Below are 21,407 nucleotides of genomic sequence, written 5' to 3' on the forward strand. Positions count from 1 at the left end.
GGCATCGCTGACTCAATGGACATGAGTCTGAGTGAACTCCGGGAGTTGGTGATGGACAGGGAGGCCTGGCGTGCTGCAATTCATGGGGTCACAGAGAGTCAGACATGACTAAGCGACTGAACTGAACTGAAGAGACAAAAGAACTGTACACATAAAATTATAAGACACTGATGAAAGAAGTCAAAGATGACATAAACAGATGGAGAGATATTCCATGTTCCTGGGTAGGAAGAATCAATATTGTGAAAATGACTATACTACCAAGTGCAATCTACACATTCAATGTGATCCCTATCAAATTACCAATGGCATTTTTCACAGAACTAGAACAAAAATTTCACAGTTTATATGGAAACACAAAAGACCCCAAATAGCCAAAGCAGTCTTGAGAAATAAGAACGGAGCTGGAGGAATCAACCTTCCTGACCTCAGATTATACCACAAAGCTAGTCATCAAGATAGTATGGCACTGGCACCAGAACAGAAATACAGACCAATGCAACAAGATAGAAAGCCCAGAAATAAACCCATGCACCTATGGGTACCTTATTTTTGACAAAGGAGGCAAGAACATACAATGGGGCAAAGACAGCCTCTTCAATAAATGGTGCTGGGAAAACTGGACAGCAACATGTAAAAGAATGAAATTAGAACACTTCCTAACACCACACACAAAGATAAACTCAAAATGGATTAAAGACCTATATGTAAGACCAGAAACTATAAAACTCTTAGAGGAAAACACAGGCAGAACACTCAATGACATAAATCAAAGCAAGATCCTCTGACCCACCTCCTGGAGAAACCGAAATAAAAACAAAAGTAAACAAGTGGGACCTGATTAAACTTAAAAGCTCTTGCACAGCAAAGGAAACTATAAGCAAGGTGAAAAGAGAACCCTTGGAATGGGAGAAAATAATAGCAATTGAAACAACTGACAAAAGATTAATTTCCAAAATATACAAGCAGCTCATACAACTCAATACCAGAAAAACAAATAACCCAATCAAAAAGTGGGAAAAAGACCTAAACAGACATTTCTCCAAAGACATACAGATGGCTAACAAACACATGAAAAGATGCTCAACATCACTCATCATTAGAGAAATGCAAATCAAAACCACAATGAGATATCACCTCACACCAGTCAGAATGGCCATCATCAAATAGTCTACAAACAATAAATGCTGGAGAGGGTGTGGAGAAAAGAGAACGCTCTTGCACTGTTGGTGGGAATGTAAATTATACAGCCACTATGGAACACGGTATGGAGATTACTTTAAAAACTAGGAATAAAACCACCATATGACCCAGCAATCTCACTCCTAGGCATATACCCTGAGGAAACCAAAATTGAAAAAGACACATGTATCCCATTGTTCATTGCAGCACTATTTACAATAGCTAGAACATGAAAGCAACCTAGATGTCCATTGACGGATGAATGGATAAAGAAGTTGTGGTACATATACACAATGGAATAGTACTCAGCCATAAAAAGGAATGCATTTGAGTCAGTTCTGATGAGGTGGATGAACCTAGAACCTATTATACAGGGTGAAGTGAGTCAGAAAGAGAAAGATAAATACTGTATTCTAATGCATAATATGGAATCTAGAAAAATGGTACTGAAGAACTTATTTACAGGGCAGCAATGGAGAAACAGACATAGAGAATAGACTTATGGACATGGGAAGAGGGGAAGAGAGGGTGAGTGTGGAAAGAGTAACATGGAAACTGATATTACCATATGTAAAATAGATAGCCAATGGGAATTTTCTGTATGGCTCAGGAAACTCAAAGAGGGGCTCTGTATCAATCTAGAGGGGTGGGATGGAGTGGGAGATGGGAGAGAAGTTCAAAAGGGAGGGGATATATGTATACCTATGGTTGATTCATGTTGAGGTTTGACAGAAAACAACAAAATTCTGTAAAGCAATTATCCTTCAATAAAAAAATAAATTAATAACAAAACTGAAAAGACAACTCACAGAATGGAAGAAAATATGTGCAAATCATATATCTGATAAGGAACCTGTATCTGGAATATATGAAGAACTGTTATATTTTAACAATAAAAAGATAAATACTCTAGTTTAAATATGCATGTATAACTGAATCACTTTTCTGTACACCTGAAACTAACATAACACTGTCAATCAACTATATTTCAATTTTTTAAAAAGTTATACAGTGCTGTATGTCAATTACATCTCAATAATACTATTAAAAAAAAAAAAGAAAACAGTATAATAAACACAGGGATTTTCCCGGTGGTCCAGTGGCTAAGACTTAGTACTCTCAATACAGGGGGCCCAGGTTTGATTTCTGGTCAGGGAATTGGATCCCATATGCTACAACTAAGACCTGGCACAGCCAAATAAATAAATATTATTAAACACACACACACACAATGAGATACCCACTAAGACTGCTGAAATGAAAAGATGATAAATGTTTGACAGTTCCTCTAAACATTAAACACAGAGTCACCACATGAAATAGCAATTTCACTCCCAGTTACCCGCCCAAGAGAAATAAAACCACTATGAACACTTTTATATGAAATCTTGTATGTAAATATTCATAGCAACATAATTCATAATAGCCAAAAAGTGGAAACAACCCAGATATTCCTCAACTGATGAATGAATAAACACAAGTAGTATATTTACACAATGTAATACTATTCTGCAAAAAAAAGGAATGAAGTACTGATACATGCTACAACATGGATGAACCTTGTAAATGTTATTAAATGAAAAGTTATTTACAAAAGACTATATATTGTATTATTCCATTTATATGAAATGGCAAGAATAGGCATATTCATACACACAGAAAATAAACTGGACTTCCCTCATGGCTCAGCTGGTAAAGAATCTGCCTGCAATGCAGGAGACCTGGGTTCAGTCCCTGGGTTTGGAAAATCCCCCGGAGAAGGGAACAGCTACACACTTCAGTATTCCGGCCTGGAGAACTCTATGGATGCTATAGACCATGGGGTCACAAAGAGTCAGACATGACTGAGTGACTTTCGCTTCACTTCACTAGGTGAGCTTCCCTGGTGGCTCAGCTGGTGAAGAATCCACCTGCAATGAAGGAGAACCCGGTTCAATTCCTGGGTTGGGAAGATCCCCTGGAGAAGGGATAGGCTACCCACACCAGTATTCTTGGGCTTCCCTGGTAGCTCAGATGGTAAAGAATCCACTTGCAGTGTGGGAGATCTGGGTTCTATCCCTGGATTGGGAAGAGCCCCTGGAGGAGCGCATGGCAAACCACTCCAGTATTCTTGCCTGGAGAATCCCCATGGACAGAGGAGCCTGGCAGGCTACAGTCCATGGGGTCACAAAGAGTCGGACATGACTGAGTGCTGAGCACAGGGCTTGCAGTGAGAGTGGGCACCACATGGCTCACTGGGTTCCTAGTTCCCTGACCAGTCCCTTGGCAATGAAAACAGAGAATCCTGACCACTGGACCACCAGGGAATTCCCTGAATTATGTCTTAATAAAGCCATTTAAAAAAACAAAACATAAATCTCTAGGTTTCTAACCCACATGGCCCTTCTTTCCTCACTCACTCACCTGTATCCATGTTCTCTTCTTTCTGTCAAATTTCCTATACTTTGTAAGTATGGTTCCTACTTAGAACATACTATCCCAAATTATCTCAAGCTGAAATTATTATTTACTCTCAGTTCAAGTGAATCCTCCTCAGAGACATTTTCCCTGACCACCCCAATTAAAGCAGTCTCTCCCCCTGAAAATGGTCTCTTTTATATTCTGTTCAGGAACAAAAAATAAATTCAGCTATTCAGCTGATGCATGTCAGGTGGCACCTCAAAATTAGTTAAGTCCCTGAGCTGAAGCAGAATAGGAGTTTTTATACGGAGAGAGAAGAGAGGGGTATATGATTAAGAGAGGGGTATATGGTTATGGTGTTGTCCCAAGTTGCAATTTTCTTTACCTGTAAATGCTGCAAAACATTGCAATTTAAAAGGGTGGGATATGTTGGGGGTATTCATGCCTCTTTCTCATAAATGACAGTACTTTGGTTGCAGTTCAAAGGATTCTTTTGAGAGCTATCTTTGTAAGCCATGTTGAAGATCTAATGTTAATTAAGGTTCAAGGGAAGGACTGACAGGAGAAAAAAGAGAAAAGAAAGAAGAAAGGAAAAAAGGAGGTAAAGGGACTTCTCTGGCAGTCCAGTGGTTAAGACCCCAAGCGTCCAATGCAGGGGATTTGGCTTCAATCCCTTGTCAGGGAACTGAGATCCCACATGCTTTTCAGCCAAAAATAAAATTAAAAAGAATTTTAAATTAAAACAAAAGGAGGTAAAGACTAAAACAAGGAAAAGCAGGATCTGTTTCAATTCTTTAGTACACATCTCAGAACCTGAAATTGTCTTAGTTATTTGTTTGCTACATGTTTATTTTCTGTCTCCCCTATCACTAGGACATTTCTGTCTTGTTTGTCTACATAGTAGATGCTTAATATGTGGTGGCTGATTGACCAAATTCCACACCAACATGATAATCAAAGATGAAATCATGAGCAAATATTTTGGAACTTTCCAGCCACTCCTCTCATTTCTCATGACTATAACAAACTCTGCCTAGTCTCCATCACCTGGGTGTTTAAAAGAATTAAAAATTTGGGGGCCACACCTCCACAGACTGGTTCATCTGTGCTTTACATCTGCCCGCCTACAGAAACAAATATTTTAAAAGGTAAGGAAAAGTCTGTGTGACAGCCTGGGTCGTGCTTCAGTAGAACTAGACATTAGTCATTGAACTAGACACTAGGACTATTAATTATACAGCAGAAACTGGATCAAACTTACTGCAGTTTTTTTCAGGGCTCTTAAGTCCTTAATTTAAGCATGCTTTTCTTCCCAGTAGTAGCGGGGAACACTGTGCTTAGTTACTTCTGCAATTGCTAGAGGATAGGAGCAAAGACTCAAAGACTTTAAGCTCTGGAAGGAACTTCTGGGCACTACTTAGCTTGTTTCCTTCTTATCAGATGTTTCTTTCTTATCGTTTGTACCCCAAATATCAAGATTTCACCTTCTAAGAACACTTCCCAACTCAATGAATTTTCTCAGACCAGCATCACTGACAGTACCTAGACGTGTGTTTGGAAATGCAGGATTTCAGACTTCATTTCAGAGGCATAGAATGTGTCACATCACAAGACCCCCAGGTGACTAGTGCACAGTTTGAGAGGTATGTAGCAATTCTGGACATGCTGAACCAGTGCTACTATCTCCAACAGTGTGTACTGATCATTAGCACTTACCTACAAGCTGGACTACTAGAACAAGGAGAATTCAAAAGTGAAGTTTTCCCAAATGCCCCCTGTGTATTAGGGAAAGAAAAGACAGGCTCAAAGGATAAAACTCAAAAGTAATTACAAAACTTACTGGCAAAATGGTGATCTTTTTTTTTTTTAATGAATACACTGAGATTCATTAAACTACTCTACTTTAAAAGTTTTTTAGGAGAATATTTTTTTAATTATATTTATACTTGTGTATTTGCTTGTTTGGTTGCACCGTGTAGCAAGTGGGATCTTAGTTCCCCAACCAGGGATCGAACCTATGCCCCTGCATTGGGAGTCTTAGCCATTAGACCACCAGGGAAGTCCCCTGAAAGTTTCATAATAAAATCTTTTTAAGTAATCTCAAGTTATTGATAACTACCAGTCCCACCAAGAGGCATTTGTAGTGGGAAAGTGTAGTGAAGAATGTGTATCTGCCCAAAATGAAGACTGACAGGGAATGGGGAAAGAGTAAGGTTTATGAACCAGGCCCCCTGGGTCTTTCATTTAATCCCCCATCACAGCTCTGTTAGGTAACACCACTTTAACTAAGTGATTGAATTTAGCATCAACAATCCTGGGACAAACTAGTATTGTGTCCCCCCTGGTGAAGCGTATGGGGGAAGTAAACATCCTCGTTGACATGGCCCTTTCCTCTAAGCAGTAATTCAGGCAGTTGGGCCATCTTCAACTGAAGGCTTCTAAAGCAGCACCAGTAAAAGGGTTTTCAAAGTGAGGCTGGAGACCATGCACCAATAGCACCAATTTACCCTTTTTTGGTGGGGAGTGGGGTATAGAAATGGAGAGGGTTCAGGGTTAGATTAATTTCTGGTAAAGACTGCCCACAGCAGATGCTACCCAAAGTTAAGGAAGTTGAGAAGTTCAAGCAGCTAGCAAGAATGTGGCTGAGTACTGCACCAAGGGGTAAATGCTGGGGGAAAAAGTAGAATAACAAAAAAAATAGAATAACAACAATGCAGGGGAGTTGATGGACTTGGGAGAAAAGTGTGGAGAGATCAGAAAGTTGAATAATGTCTAAGTATAAACTGTGATCAAGCTGGAGGGCAAGCAAAGTGTAGGGAGTTACTTATACATCTGGGTTTAAGATTCCTAAAATAGTCTAGTTCAAGATCACCATAAGGAACAAAGGTGTGGCTGTGGGAGTGGGTGGCCATAATAGGGGTAGGATTTACAGTGCCTCCAGTCTGAGATAGGCAGGAGGCCTTAATAGGTGTTGGTTGGATTATCCACAGAAATACTGAAACTTCCCACATGTCAAGGCCCTAAGTAAACAGAGTATACAGAAAGGGTATAAAGTAATATAGCCTATATTTTATTTTTTTCAATTTTTATTGGAGTATAATTGATTTACAATGTTGTATTATAGCCTGTATGTTAAAGGATAGTTATTGTGTGACTCAGAGAACAGAGATCCTGGGAGGACAATCAATATGTTAGACTTCTCAGTTCAGTTCAGTCGCTCAGTCGTGTCCAACTCTTTGCGACCCCATGGACTGCAGTACGCCAGGCTTCCCTGTCCATCACCAACTCCCGGAGCTTACTCAAACGCACATCCATTGAGTCAGTGATGCCATCTAACCATCTCATCTTCTGTTGTCCCCTTCTCCTCCTGCCTTCAATCATTCCCAGCATCAAGGTCCTTTCAAATGAGACTCCTAGACTGAGAAAAAAAACAATTTCAAACAGGCTGTAAGGATGGCACTGTCTTTCAGGAAACAGCCAAGTCACACTTAAGGAAAAAAGGTGAAGGAAATATTCTCAACAATTTGGGAATGGCACAGAATTTTATCTGCCATGGAAGAATTCCAGGGGAAAAGAATGGAAGGAGGAAGCATGAGGTGGGAGGGACCAAAAAGTATGGGAATTTCTATAACAATATCACAAACCACCGGAGAAGGCAATGGCACCCCACTCCAGTACTCCTGCCTGGAAAAGCCCATGGACAGAAGAGCCTGGTAGGCTGCAGTCCATGGGATCGCTGAGGGTCAGACACGACTGAGCAACTTCACTTTCACTTTTCACTTTCATGTATTGGAGAAGGAAATGGCAACCCACTCCAGTGTTCTTGTCTGGAGAATCCCAGGGACGGGGGAGCCTGGTGGGCTGCCGTCTATGGGGTCACACAGAGTCGGACACGACTGAAGCAACTTAGCAGCAGCAGTAGCATCATAAACCACATAAAGTGAAAATAAATATGTGGGCTTCAAAACACCTAGATATGTTAAATCAAATCTAAAAGACATACTTTCAGATTCAGAGCTAATTTTTTCAAGAGGGTAAAGGTACCTCTCAAGGATCACAACTGCTGCTGCTGCTGCTGCTATTGCTAAGTCGCTTCAGTTGTGTCCAACTCTGTGCAACCCCATAAACGGCAGTCCACCAGGCTCCCCCATCCCGGATTCTCCAGGCAAGAACACTGGAGTGGGTTGCCATTTCCTTCTCCAATGCATGAAAGTGAAAAGTGAAAGTGAAGTCGCTCAGTCATGTCCGACTCTTAGCGACCCCATGGACTGCAGCCTACCAGGCTCGTCCGCCCATGGGATTGTCCAGGCAAGAGTACTGGAGTGGGGTGCCATTGCCTTCTCCAAAGGATCACAAAGAGAAAACTAAAAACTAGAAGAAAAAAAAAGAGTATGGTTGGGAATTCCCTGAAGGTCCAGTGGTTAATAATCTGCCTTCTAAAACAGGGGATGAGGGTTTGATCCCTGGTCCAGGAACTAAGCCTGCTCATGCCACAACTACTGAGCCTACTTTCCACAAGTACTGAAGCTCTCTTGCTCTAGAGCCTGTGCTCTGCAACAAGAGAAGCCTGCCTACCTCAACGAGAGAGAGGCCCCTGCATGCCACAATAAACACTCAATGCAGCCAAAAATAATTTTTTTTTTTTTTTTAAAAGAGTATGGTTATGCTGGTGCTATCTCAGTAACCAGGCTTCCCAAGTGACTCAGTGGTAAAGAATCCACCTTCCAATGCAAGAGACACCAGTTTGACCCCTGGGTGGGGAAGATCCCCTGGAGGAGGAAATGGCAACCCACTCCAGTATTCTTGCCAGACAAATCCCATGGACAGAGGAGTCTGGTGGGCTACAGATCGTGGGATCCTAAAGAATCAGACACAACTGAGCAACTGAACCCAGCACACATCTCAGTAATCAAGAGGTTTGGGTTTTAAGATGCAGAAAGGAGGCCTTAGGCCCAAGGCAGGCAGGCAGTCGGAATTTAAACTCTGCATGAAATCAGGACCCTTCAAATGCTAAGCTTGAACAAAAGGATGAATTAAAAATTAATCTCCCTTGGTCTGCCTTTTGGAAGGAAAAAAAACCTCTCCCATGAGAATCTGTAACCATAGGCATTCCTTCACATGGATTTAGTGTTCAACTGCATTCTACCTACCTGAATGGTCTGGAATCCCAAGCTGAGAAATTCACATGAGAAGTGGTCCTACTCCAGGAGTTTGAATTACAGAAAAGATGAGCAGAAGGGGCAATGGGGGATATTCTAAAATAGAGTTAATGGTGGTATGACTGTCCTTCGTTCTATTTCTGTGCTTTATTTCATTGATTGATTTTTTTTTCATGTGTTGAACCATTCTCATATTCCAGGAATAAATCCCACTTGGTCAAATCTGCTGTTGAATTCGGATTGCTGGTCCTGTGCTCATCTTCTCTATATTGTTCCCATTTTAGTACATGTGCTGCTAAAGCAAGAAGTCCCTGTGGTTTTATTTTTTAAATAGGGGATAATGTACTTTCACATTTCAATTTTCAAACGAGTAAATGTCTCAAGGAGCAAGAATTATTTTCTATGCCTGAAACACTGACAAAAATTAAGACCCACGTGCTCGTTTGCAGACTTTTCTTCCCAGAACTGGCATCCCTCCTTCCTACATAATACACCTCAACTGGAATATCAGAAAGCGACCGTTTCTACAGAAGGTGCTGTGCAATAATCTGACCCACAGAGAGAATCCAGATTTGAGATTTCTATGTCACCACCTGAAACCCATCTGCAAACTGTTTAAAGTAAGAGTATGAATAACATGTCCCTGGAATTCACTTCTCCAAATAACTCAATAATTCAACTTTTGGGGTACTTAAAATTCAGCCCCCCAAGCACAGTAATGCGTGGTGTGCGTGGAGTTCAGCGGAGAATTCATTTTTCTGGCTCAGCAGAAATCCAAACACGTATGTCAGGTACTCGGGACCGTGAAAAGCAAGATTCTTTGAAAAAAAAGTTCAGGGACCATACTTTTGAAAACTGACAACAGCTACTGGGAATTTCTTTTTCCGTTTCACAACTCAAGGAACTTGCTGGCACCTGCCCAGAGCTAGAAATAGGTTAACAGGTGCTCATAATACCTAGGGATGACTTGTCGATTTGCTGGAAGCCTCCCGCCTGACGGGACCCGAAAGGGAGGGGGCGGGGAGGAAGGGATTCTCTCAAGGCGTGCGGTCAGGAAATAGGCTAAAGAGGAAACAATACCGAAGACTGAGGAGAAGTAACCGCCTCACCAACAGAGATGAATTATGGCCGTCGTCTGCTTCCAGAGCACTGCGCCTAGCCCCAACATCGGGCATGCGCCCTGAGCAGTGCGGCACGCCCCAGCCCCCACCCCCACCCCCGCCCCCGCCATCTGCGCCTGCGCAGGCGTGGGGTTTGGGGGTTTTTAGTTTTTTTGTCCACCCCGCCGCCCCCTCCTATCCACAACATCCACTTCACTCCCCAACCCGGTCTTCGAAAGCCGCCACCCAGCCCATACCCGGGCGTTCGTGGTTGCTAGGGACTAGAGTGGGGTGCTTTGTGTATTGGGTCAGCGATAACTCGCCAGTTACCGGGTAAACGATGCTTTGGTTAGAATTCACAGCCGCGAGCCCTTGTTTCCGAACTGTTAATGCATACTTCGTTTTATCCTCGTTTTATACTCGGACGTCCTGCTGTCGCCATCCGCGAGGCGGCTAGAAATTGTCTCTTGAGAATTTTAATTTTGTTTGGAAGCAGCCCCGGCCAGTGGTTCCTTTTTTTTTTTCTAGGATCACCCATGACGTGATGGACACCTCAGAAATGTCATCCCTCCTTTGATTTCCATAGGAAGCTGAATTAGAAAGTTGTGCGTAGTCGCTTATTCATGTCCGACTCTCTGCAACCCCAGGGACTCTAGCCCACCAGGCTCCTCTGTCCATGGGGATTCTCTAGGCAAGAATACTGGAGTTGGGTTGCCATGCCCTCCTCCAGGGGAATCTTCCCAACCCAGGGATCGAATCTAGGTCTCCCGCATTGCAGGCAGATTGTTTACCGTCTGAGCCGCCAGGGAAGACCAAGTAATAGTTAACTTTGAAGAAAAAGAAAAAGGAAAAATTCATGTAAACATTTACGTGTACATAGAATAATCTCGAAGAACTGGACAGCAACTGCTACTGTGATTACCTCAGGAGAGAAATGGGTGGCTGAAGGATAGGCATGAATGTTTTGGGTTTTTTGTGGTTTTTTGCATCGTTTGAAATGTGTCCAATATGTGTGTGTGTGTGTTTTAATCTTTGAATGTTCATTTGACTCCCTTACCAAAATGTAGATATCAAAGAAATTTGGAGATTAAGACGTCTGTCTAGATGCCCTAATGCTAGATAGAATTACACATTATGTGTGAAGATAAAACGTTTTGTGTAAACCACTAAGTTTTCCTGTTTATTTCTGGACAAACATCCTTGGGAATTGGGGCGGGAAGTACAGGAAAAGAGGAGCCAGGAATTTTCGAAAAGTTGGCAGGGTTGGCATACAGGAAACAAATTTTCATCATCTCAATCACTTGTATATTCCTTTTGGATTTGCTGAAGAAAATTGAAGGGTAAATTTTAGTTGATTTCACTAAAGCCCAACTAGATTGGAAGGGGAACATTTGATGTTTATTTTTGTAAAGGAAGTTAATTGAGTGTGGTTGGCAGAGTTGGGACTCGAAGTTCCTATTCTAGACAAGGAAAACATCCCTTAGTAAGGATTCTCCAGGATGATTATGATACACTTCTTCCCCTAACCTTGTAAGATAACTTCAGGTTCCCTCCTCCAAGGGAATGGTGAGGGAAAAAAAGTAGGCAACTGTGCCTAAGAGGATTTGCAGATAAAAAGCTCATATTGAAAAAAGATCCTGGACACACCTCATTCTCTTGGTTAGCTGAACCAGTTTAACTTGTTACCCAGTAAGTGGTTAGTGGATCTAGGCAACAAAGAAATAAATGAAACCTAGTGAGTAGTACATCAACCAGGTTGAGCAATAAGCAGCACCTGGGGATAGAAATTCCCCACAGAGGAGAAAAATGGCATCACGGAAGAGAATACTTAGTAAAATTTATTAAAATAAAAAAAAGAAAAACAATAATTTATGCCCTTGGCAAAATAAAAGATCTTGTCAATATAAATGTTTCTTAGAAAACATATGAAAAGATAATATAATTTATATATCAATAAATCAGTATCAATGTTACAGCAAAAGTAATAATGATTGTATAACACTGACAAGTGAGGATAATTCTGGCCCTTACACAGCAGCATTTCTGGAAGGTCCTCCAATTCCTCCTCTTTTTTTAGTACAGATATGCCTTCATTTTAAGAAAGCCTGATAATACATACAGCTATATTTAGACACTCAATTAAATTTATTTGTGTCACAAAATAATTCTCTACCAAAAAATCAACAAGTTTCTGTAATGTATCCTTCAAATTGGCAAATTTTCTTAATGTGTTTAGAATTAACTAAATACATGTGTCCCCAACTTCTTTCCTTCTAGCACTATTACATACAGTGAGGTATACCTGAAGTGAGCCAGAAGAGCTGGGCTTCAAACCTGAATAGAGAGAGTGTGTTCTTACTTAGAATAAGAGGAAATGGTTGGGGGCACGTGTTCCCTCAATCTTTTGCTTCTCGAATCCTAAGCTCTTGATTTTCTTGTCCCTGCTGTTTCCTGGGCAACTTTGTTCACCTGGTGCTCTCAAGATAAAAGGAGGAAGTCAAATGGGAGAGGGACGGATTAATGAATTAGTCACTCCAGCAGAGCACAGTGAGATGAAATCTGGGGTTTAGAGTGTGTGTGTGCGGCTATAGCTGGGGAAAGCCAGAGCAATTCTCTGCCCTTGATGTGGTGTTTGTGAGGATCCTCTCCCAGCAGGAGCACCTGATTCCTGGAGGGGCAGCAGGGCTCAGTCCAGTTTCCCTAGCCAGACGGGACACGTACTCTGGAGAACGGACTCCATCCTATTTGTCACATTCCTCCTGGCTCCCTTCAGCACAATGGTAGTGCTGTTCACAGAACTCCTGGATCCGGCTACAGGCCTCCAGCATCATCACTTCAGGGACTGTGATTACCACTCGGAAGAAATTTGGATACTCAAAGCACTGCAAAAATAAAAGCCTATTATTCTCAGAGCAGTTGAATCAGTGACTAGACCACCCTAGTATGGCCAGGGCCCTAATCAGCAAGAGGCAGCAATACCATTTACCCAGGGCTATCAGTTCCCACCATTGGGATGCTGAACCAGTCACTGAGTTAATTTATCTTAAAAGGAATTTGTGGAACAAGCTTGATCTCCTCTCACTTAGAATGTCCAACTACAATTTTTATTCCTGAATCAGATGGGATAACGATGAGGAAGAAACAAATTTTAAGTAGAGGTCATGACACCCAACAGTAAGAATCTTTTCAAAAGAGAATACAGTAGTCCCTTAGTATCCATAGGGGGGTTTGTTCCGTAACCGCCGAGAGTACTAAAATCCGAGGATGCTCAAGTTCCGTATATAAAATGACATAGTACTTGCATAACCTACATACATCCTCCTGTGTACTTTAAATAATCTCTGGGTTACTTATAATACCTAATACAATGTAAATGCTATGTACATAGCTGTCAGGCTGCAGCAGATTCAAGTTTTGCTTTGGGGCACTTTCTGGAATTTTTTTTCTTCTAATATTTTTCCATCCCCAGTTGGTTGAATACTTGAATGCAGAACCTGCACATATAAAGGCCAACCGTACACTTTGTTGGGGGAGGAAAGGCTAAAGACCAGCTCAGGGAGAGCTCCCAAGGCATACACCATTGAGAGTTTCTAGAGAAACCTGAGAGGGATGTAAGCACTCACCGTTGCTGGGAGGCAGTGGACAGATTGCTCAGCAACTAACTGCTCCGTGAACTCCACATCATTCTCAAATTCTGGGAAATGTTCCATCTCAATTCCAACCTATACCAATAACAGGGAAAGGCAAACTGATCATAAGGAGGGAAAACAGGCCACTCCCTCTGCCAGAAATCAAGGCAGGGACTGCTCTAAAAAATATCTTGGAACTCCACTACTGATAACTAAGAGTTCTTGCTCTTATGAGCTTGTGGGCTTTCTCATAGGGAAGAGAGGATATATTCATATTAATATTTTAGTTTACTGAAGGGTTCCTTCTTGGATGCTGATAAATGAAAGCTGAAAATAGGATCCTAGTGTTCTTTAAAAAAGGCACTATTGGTACTATGGGCCAGGCTAGTCTTGATTGCATGGAACTACCCTGACCATTGAAAAATATTCAGCATTGCTGGCCCACAAGATGCCAATAGCACCTTTCAGGCCTTCTGAAAACAAATAACATTCCTATATATCCCCAAACACTCCAAGGGAACCAGATCTCTCCTGGTTGAGAGCTACAATAGTGTGGAAAGCCTCTTATTTGTGTCATATCATCTCTGTATCTGCGTATAAAATAATTCTCTGTATTGAAAAGTTGTCATTTTAAGAGGTTTTTTGTGTTTTTTTTTTTTCTTGCTTTCTTTTTTTTAGCACTGAGTTTAAACCACATCAGTGGGACAATTCAGAAAAAGACAGTTCCTAAACTGACTAGCTCAGGAGCCCATCTGGTTGTCTTTGTGAGCCTTGCAGACTGGCTTCCCTCACCTGCCACCCACATACTCACCATGAGGTACATGGCCCCAGAAGGGCGAATGGGCCGGAGTCCGGGGATGGCAGCCAATGCCCCATAGCAGAGATCCGCATTGGACTATGAGAAGAGGCAGAGACATCAAGGATCAAAACTTAAGCTAAAGAAAAGCCAGGTCATTAAAAAGAGAGCCCACATCAAAGGTGGGGAACCTAGGTTTGCTCTGCTGGCATAAGGAGTTAATGAGAAAAAAAAAACTCTGCCCACTCACAGCTTTAGGCCAGGAGCAGAGTGGATTGCCAGAAGTTAGAGAAATGTATGGATGAATGTTGACAACGATGCCACGTTCTGGCTTGGAAGCCCCATAATGGCACAAAATTCCACTGGAGGCATTCCCTGACTCCCAGAGTGGAAGGCTACAAGCTGCCCTTACCTTGAGGAAGCTTAGAGTGTTGTGGTAGAACTCACGAGGGGTGCGACACAGGATGCTTTTCAGAGCTCCCTGGACAAGGGTGCAGGGGCCCAGGATCCGTTGACTTAGCTTCGTCAGCCCATCTCGGATCTAAAAGCCCCCCAGCAAACACATTATTTAGCCTTTCTTAAACATCCCTGCTGTGGAGATTCTTGTTCTGACCATTCCTTCTATAAAGTGTTCATTTTTATTTGTTTTTAATTTTGTTGTTGTTGTTGTTATCTTCTATCTAGGCAGAGTTAGGGTTAGTTTTTCATCTCTGGAGATGTGGTGGTGCCTCGTGTCATTCTTAAATCAGACCACCTGGGTTTGTAGCCCAGCTCTGCCACACACTGACTGTGTGGCACTGAGAAAATTATACAACCTATCTGAGTTCATTTTTATCAGCTGTAACATGGAGATAATACCAATATTGGCCTCACAGGGTTGTTGGGAGAATTACATTGAAATAAAGTACATAAAGCACTGGCACCTTGTAAGCCCACAAACAGTATTAGGGATCATTACTGCTTGTTGCTTCTTTTTGTGTGGTAATAAAATTGGAGGTAGATGGAACTTCCTCACCAACACAGAAAAACTGAGTTCTGGAGAGAAATAACTAGTACTATCTTTATCCAGTGTCTTTCCAGGCATACAGAACTACAAGGCCAAGAAAGGAAAATCTCACATCTATACCACCACTGTGAGATAAAGCAAACAAGTAATAAGTAAACAAATAAATAAATATTTAGAATATATATATATTCTCACCTCACTGCCAAAAATATCTCTTCGGTCATGGATAAGGATCCAGCCCATCCTCCAGCCAGGAACCAGCCAGCGCTTGGCCAGCCCTCCACAGGACAGGATGGGGACATTGCTGCTGAGGGTGGCCAGAGGCTCAAATTTGGAATCTGAAAACACCTGAGGAGAAGAGGTGCAGTTGTTCTTACAGTTGTTTTCTGGCTTCCCTCCAAATCCCATGCCTCCCCAAATTTTCCTTATATCATTAAGCACAGGGCCTCAGATTTACAGGTTCTTTCTACCCTGAAGCATGACTGGGATCTCAAGAAGCTTCAAAGGGAACTATCCAAAAACATTTAACCTGGTGTCTTGTCTGGGTTAAAAGAAGCCTAAAATGAGGAAACTGGTCCCAGCCCAGTAATATGTACAACCCCTGACTCTAGGGAATGAATGAAATAATTAGATCCTGCCCGAGACTCACCATGTCTCCATAGATCTCATCAGCTAAAATGGGAACACATTGCCTTGCAGCCACTAAAAATAAGAGAAACATGCTGATGTCATTTTTAATATGAATTGCCTTAGCACTTAAATAGTTACCTGGGCTTATACTTTACACTTCATGTTTGTGGGTTTTGTCTTCCTCTTTAAGAACTACAAATTCTTCTCATACTCTTCCAGGGTACAGAGCCTAAATTTGCTGTTTAATTAACTAGATATTTCAAATCCTTTCTTCCACATGATGGGAGTGATAAAAAGGCAAGTCTTTTTCTCCTTCTTTCTACCTTTCCAGTGGCACACCACTCGCTAGGGACCCTACTGGAGCCCTCCGACCTCTATCCTAGTCTTGGAACTTAGTGAAGGACTTCTTTCTCACTCCAGGAAACAGCTAAAGGATTCCATCCCCATCTCCTTTCCTGCCAAGTGAAATCTGTTGGACTTACCTGCCAAAATTTTCTGGAGATGACGTCTACTGAACACTGACCCACAAGGGTTTGATGGATTGTTGACAATAAGACAAACTGTCTTTTCATCAATCAGAGATTCTAATTGTTTCAGGTCAATTTCCCAATTCTTCTCTGGCTGGGGAGGGAAAAAACAGTGAGATCAAGATGATTCTGAAAAATTTAGGAAGACTACTCACTTCACTCAAAGGTATAATATAAGTCACAAAATGTGTCTTTGGCCTCAGACTATTCAGATCTTTCTCTGCTAAGATAATGGTCATGTATTTTTATGAAGTAGTAATTTAGCATTTATATCTAAAATTATCTAATTTGTATCTAAAATTAAAAAGTCATTTACCAATAAATTGTAGAGTTTGACCTCAATTCCCATAGATTCAGCCAGAGTCCTGTAGAGAGAGAAGCCAGGTCTCGGAACTAGGATGTTTTGCCCTGGGTTGGCCAACACAGCCAAACACAGTTCAATAGCCTGACTGCAGCCACTTGTCAGAATGACATCCTGTGAAGAAAAGTTTTGTTTTGTTAGGGGTTCCAACAGCAACAGGAGGAAAGGGATTATCAGATGAGTGAGTAGGAAGCAAAAATATGCTCACTTTTAAAAATCCTATGTAAAGTAGTGGGGACTGTACTAGGCCAAAATTGAAAGAAATGAATATGTTTATATATGTCCATATCTAGAGGTTGTTGAAAATGCTGGCCACTTAAAAGAAATAAATCACTTTAAAAAGGACAGGTTGGCTGTAACTCAGCAGACCTCCATGAGAGGTCATTATGACCTTGGACTTTTTCACCTGGTTATTTATTTACTTTTGACCAGAGATTTGAAGCATGGCTCTCTTCTGAAATACAAAGGGCTCCCCTTAACGTTAAGAAATGTTGACCTCCACCCTATAAACAACAGAGTGGAGGGCATTTAAACTTGACCCTGCCATCAGTCCAGTATGCCATGGAAACTTGATCCTCCCATCTAAGTGACCTTAGGTAAGTGAAGGGAACTACAGATTAATAAAAGACCCTATTGGCAAAATTAAATGTTCCAATTATTTGGTATTTATGAATTACTGTTTTTCAATGATCTTTTTCAGATAATCAAATATAGGGTGACCTCTGAGTCCTTTGAGCCTCCTTGAGACAGACATCACATAAGTTGTATGCAATGTTATTATCATACTATAATTACATTAAATATAATCACTGACTAGTGGCCTCCCCATATAAAAAGTCCTGGAATTGCCAAAGGGAAATTATTCTTAGTTTTTATTTCCCTTGAAACCATTATTGCTCATGGAACAGAAACAAAGGGTAGAGTTTGCCTGGCATTGCTTTAGCGCTGGCACCTTGTCTAGGGCTCACCTTAGCTTCCAGGGGTGCCTCGGGACAGTGGTAATAAGAAGCAACTTCCTCCCGACTGGATAAGTAGCCTGAGAGAAAAGAGCAGAAGAAGAAAGCTGGAAGTTTTCATCCCACAACTGACAGCAACGCCCTTAAGTCACAGGGCTTCAAGGCTACCTTCTGTCCCAGATCAGAGCACACAGCATTCGGTTTAGCTCTCAGTCACTATAGTTAAAGGAGATTAACTTTGTACCTTACAATTTTATAATGAGCACACAAATGTATAAAGAATAACAAAAAGAGTTCACAAAACTATAAAGTATTCTGCAGTATCTTGGTTACTGTGATTATGTTTTATTTTCTTTTAGATTATTTAATCTAAAATACAGGATTTAGATTATTCTTAAATCCCTTTCAGGATTATATTTGAAAACTTGTAATTAATGAGTTCATTACACTGAGTTCATTTTAACTTTTTCACATTGTATTGTATACCTATTAGTATTTTCCTTTTATATTATATTCAAATTAAAATATTTTCCTTTTAAATTATATTCTCATGCAATGTTTCTAAATGTTGGCTTGCAAGCTTGAAGTATAGAGAGTTTCATACCAATTATTATGTTTTACAGAATTGCTGTCCAAAAAGATTATCTTCAGTTACCAAAGCTAGAGGCAATATTTCCTAATGTTTGTTAACTTAATAGGTACAGATATCTTGAAATTAATCAGCATTTCCTTAATTGCTAAGAAAAAACACAGATAAACATTATTTGTGTTTCCTTTGGTATGAAGTGTTCATATCCTTTGAGTATTTGTCAAATGGAGACTTGGTTTTAGGTTTCAGGTTAAATCAGTTTCTTAATACTTTGAATATAAAAGTCATAATAAACATTTAAAAAAATTGTATTGAAGTATAGTTGATTTACAATATGGTGTTAATTTCTGCTGTACAGCAAGGTGATTCAGTTATACATATATATATTCTTTTTCATATTCCCTTTCAGTATGTATAAACTCTTTATAACTAACTTTTGGTCTTATTTTGTTTCGATTTTTATTTATGAAGCTGTATAAAATGTAAATAATCAACCTAAAAATCATGTCCCTGATATCTCTTTAAAGTGTTTTTAAATTCTATTTTAGCATGAAGCTGATTTTTATTCTTCACATACACACAGTGGGGAAGTGTGTGACACTGAAACAAAGTCAAGGAGTTACTTATTTTATCAAAATGCTTAGGGTAAGAATGTTCAATACATGGAGAGAGTTGCTGCTGCTGCTAAGTCACTTCAGTCGTGTCCAGCTCTGTGCGACCCCAGAGACAGCAGCCCACCAAGCTCCCCCATCCCTAGGATTCTCCAGGCAAGAACACTGGAGTGGGTTGCCATTTTCTTCTCCAATGCATGAAAGTGAAAAGTGAAAGTGAAGTCGCTCAGTCGTGTCCTACTCCTAGCGACCCCATGGACTGTAGCCCACCAGGCTCCTCCGTCCATGGGATTTGCCAGGCAAGAGTTACACCTAAATAAAATTATTCCTGTTTTAACCTTCTGTCCTCTAATAGAACAACTTATTCTTTGCTGTTGTTTTTGTTTGTTTTTGCCTTGAAACAAGCACAGTTACATTGAGAGTGTGACCAGGACCATAATTAAAATAAATTTTGAATGTGCAGAGGAGGAGAAATAACACCAAGAAGTATTTACATAGGGCAGTAAGTAAATTGATTTAGGAGCTAAACGGTTCTGTCAAGCAGCAGCTGCAGCCAAACTCAAGGCCTCCGTGGAGAATGAGCAATGATAGGATAGGAGTGTTATTTGAGCAGAGTATGTAATGGGAACCTAGAGCAGGGAGGTGCCATAATGCCAGAGGAAGCCAGGAAAAAAGTTGGACCTTCATGGCTTGAGGTTAAGCATTCTGAGACTCCTTTCCCCAAATTCAACAGTCATATTATCTTAGCCTCTCCTTAGGAATTATGCATCAGGAAAACAAAGAGAGCTGCTAGAAATTTATTCCTGTCAGAAGAGCACAGAAGATTTGGAAACTGCCAGATTAGAGTCTCAGGGGGAACTTACCAATGGAGGGGACATAGCCATTAAACTTCCCTGAGTCGAGGGCATCTTTCATTGCTTGGGTAACTTCAGGATCTGTCGGCAGGTTTCCAAATACAGTAGGGTCCCCTTTTCAAGAACCACCAAGAGGTTATTCTTCCACGCCCAGTACCCAGGCCCACCCTCCACTTCCATCCTCTCTGCCCAACCCATAAGGATGGGGTGAGAGGAACAATGCCTGCCTCTTGGTTAAGTGTACTCAACTCACCAATCGACAAAGCAATCATGGTCTTGTTTGGATTTGGCTTCACCTTCATGTTGTCCACAATGGCCCGGATGGGATTGAAAGTTTTGTTGGACATGTCCGAGGGCCTCACGGACCATCTGGCCTTTCTGCTTTTCACTTTTCCCTGCACAGAGCTTCTCCCAGCGATGTTGACATGCACATCCAGAACTGAGGGGAGGCTGCCGTGATCCTGCATCTGAATCACATATGGGTCCATGACTAGCAAAGACTACGGGGAAAAGAAGGGGTCATTGTGACTCTAAGAACAGATACAGTCCAGTGGGGCAGCGACAGTTGGACCTAAACACTGGGGTGACTTTGCCAGACATCTCTTTTCAAACTCCTTTCACATGTAAAGTAGCTTTGAATGAATGAGGGCAATTTTAAGACTTTTCACTCAGATGGAAAATAAGCAAAATAACCATTCTACAATATTAGCAGAGTGTTCCACTGAATGCTTATCTACTGTGAGATTGACTATGTGCTACATCATCACCATGAAAATTTAACCATGCTGTCAGCAAAACCAAGGAAGAATGACAAGAAAACTAATGTTAACAAGGAAAGCGTAGGTATCCCTTCCTTTCCATGCAAGGAAGAGTCTCCTTAAGCTTCAACAGACTGTGTCTTGTCCTGTGCAAAGAATAACCAGGAAGAACTATTCCATAATTGTTAGAAATTTAGTGTTAACATTATCATTAGTAAAAATAAAGCCCTATTCTATAAGCAGCTTACTGCCCTGTGGAAAAAGAAGTCAATACACCACAAATCACCCCACAATGCACCCCAAATCACAAAGTTAGCTGAGGCTTGAGATTTTACCTTCCCAGTAAAGGAGAAGCAGCCTCCAAGCAGCCAAACCAGGAAGTTGCCTAAGTTCTTTGACAAATGATAGTGATGGTGAATTCGCATGCAACCTCTGATACCTGAAATAGTCCCACAAATGGGCGTTGGGCCTGAAACTCTCATGCTATTGGCTCAGGTAAGAACGGAGCAACCAGCCCTCTTCTTTCCTCCCCTCCTCACTTTTTGGTGCTTTTTACCTCTAACCCTGCCTCCACCTCTACCACCAAATCAGGAATTTGAACACTTCAGCCTTCTGGAATTGTCTGTGTTAACTCTTTCTAGGTAATCTGTGAGATGTTTGAAAAGACTGTCAGAGAGGTAGTTAGGATTACAGTTGGTGATTTTTATTAAATCTTTTTTTGTGACAAAATGACCTATTAAAATGTTAATAGTACAGAAATGTACAGAGTAAAAAGTGAGAGTCTTGCAAGGGCCAGGCAGTGGTAATGATCTGGCCATTTCTATCAATTCATCAAGATAGATAGATGAT

The 21,407-nt window shown here is 41.2% G+C and overlaps 1 protein-coding gene across 4 annotated transcripts; it reads right to left on the reverse strand.

The window, feature by feature from the left end:
* Positions 1-6,651: 6,651 nt before the first annotated feature.
* TAT (tyrosine aminotransferase) lies at positions 6,652-21,090 on the reverse strand. Of its 4 annotated transcripts, none has more exons than XM_010850913.1 (13): positions 20,894-21,090; positions 20,054-20,300; positions 19,810-19,914; positions 17,759-17,826; positions 16,746-16,904; positions 16,385-16,523; positions 15,922-15,974; positions 15,468-15,620; positions 14,679-14,807; positions 14,282-14,365; positions 13,465-13,563; positions 12,563-12,723; positions 6,652-7,000 (listed from the first exon to the last, which is right to left on the reverse strand). In XM_010850913.1, exons 1-12 carry the CDS (start codon positions 21,038-21,040, stop codon positions 12,583-12,585), a joined length of 1,524 nt encoding a protein of 507 aa, XP_010849215.1. In that variant the 5' UTR covers positions 21,041-21,090; the 3' UTR covers positions 6,652-7,000; positions 12,563-12,582. The 4 variants fall into 4 exon arrangements, with proteins under 4 accessions (XP_010849215.1, XP_010849214.1, XP_010849216.1 ...); XM_010850912.1 differs by lacking the exon at positions 6,652-7,000 and adding an exon at positions 10,775-11,164; XM_010850914.1 differs by lacking the exon at positions 6,652-7,000 and having other exon boundaries at positions 11,171-12,723; positions 20,054-20,267.
* Positions 21,091-21,407: the final 317 nt, after the last annotated feature.

Source organism: Bison bison, unplaced genomic scaffold (genome assembly GCF_000754665.1).
Source record: "Bison bison bison isolate TAMUID 2011002044 unplaced genomic scaffold, Bison_UMD1.0 scf7180017864297, whole genome shotgun sequence".
NCBI classification, from domain to species: domain Eukaryota; kingdom Metazoa; phylum Chordata; class Mammalia; order Artiodactyla; family Bovidae; genus Bison; species Bison bison.

Excerpts from the sequence above, each read along its gene's own strand:
- TAT (XM_010850913.1), bottom strand. The coding sequence starts at position 21,040 with ATGAGAGTTTCAGGCCCAACGCCCATTTGTGGGACTATTTCAGGTATC. Across the intron at positions 15,621-15,921 it reads ATGAGATCTATGGAGACATG|GTGTTTTCAGATTCCAAATT; the intron begins GTGAGTCTCGGG and ends TCTTCTCCTCAG. Across the intron at positions 14,366-14,678 it reads ACACTCTAAGCTTCCTCAAG|TCCAATGCGGATCTCTGCTA; the intron begins GTAAGGGCAGCT and ends CTCTTCTCATAG.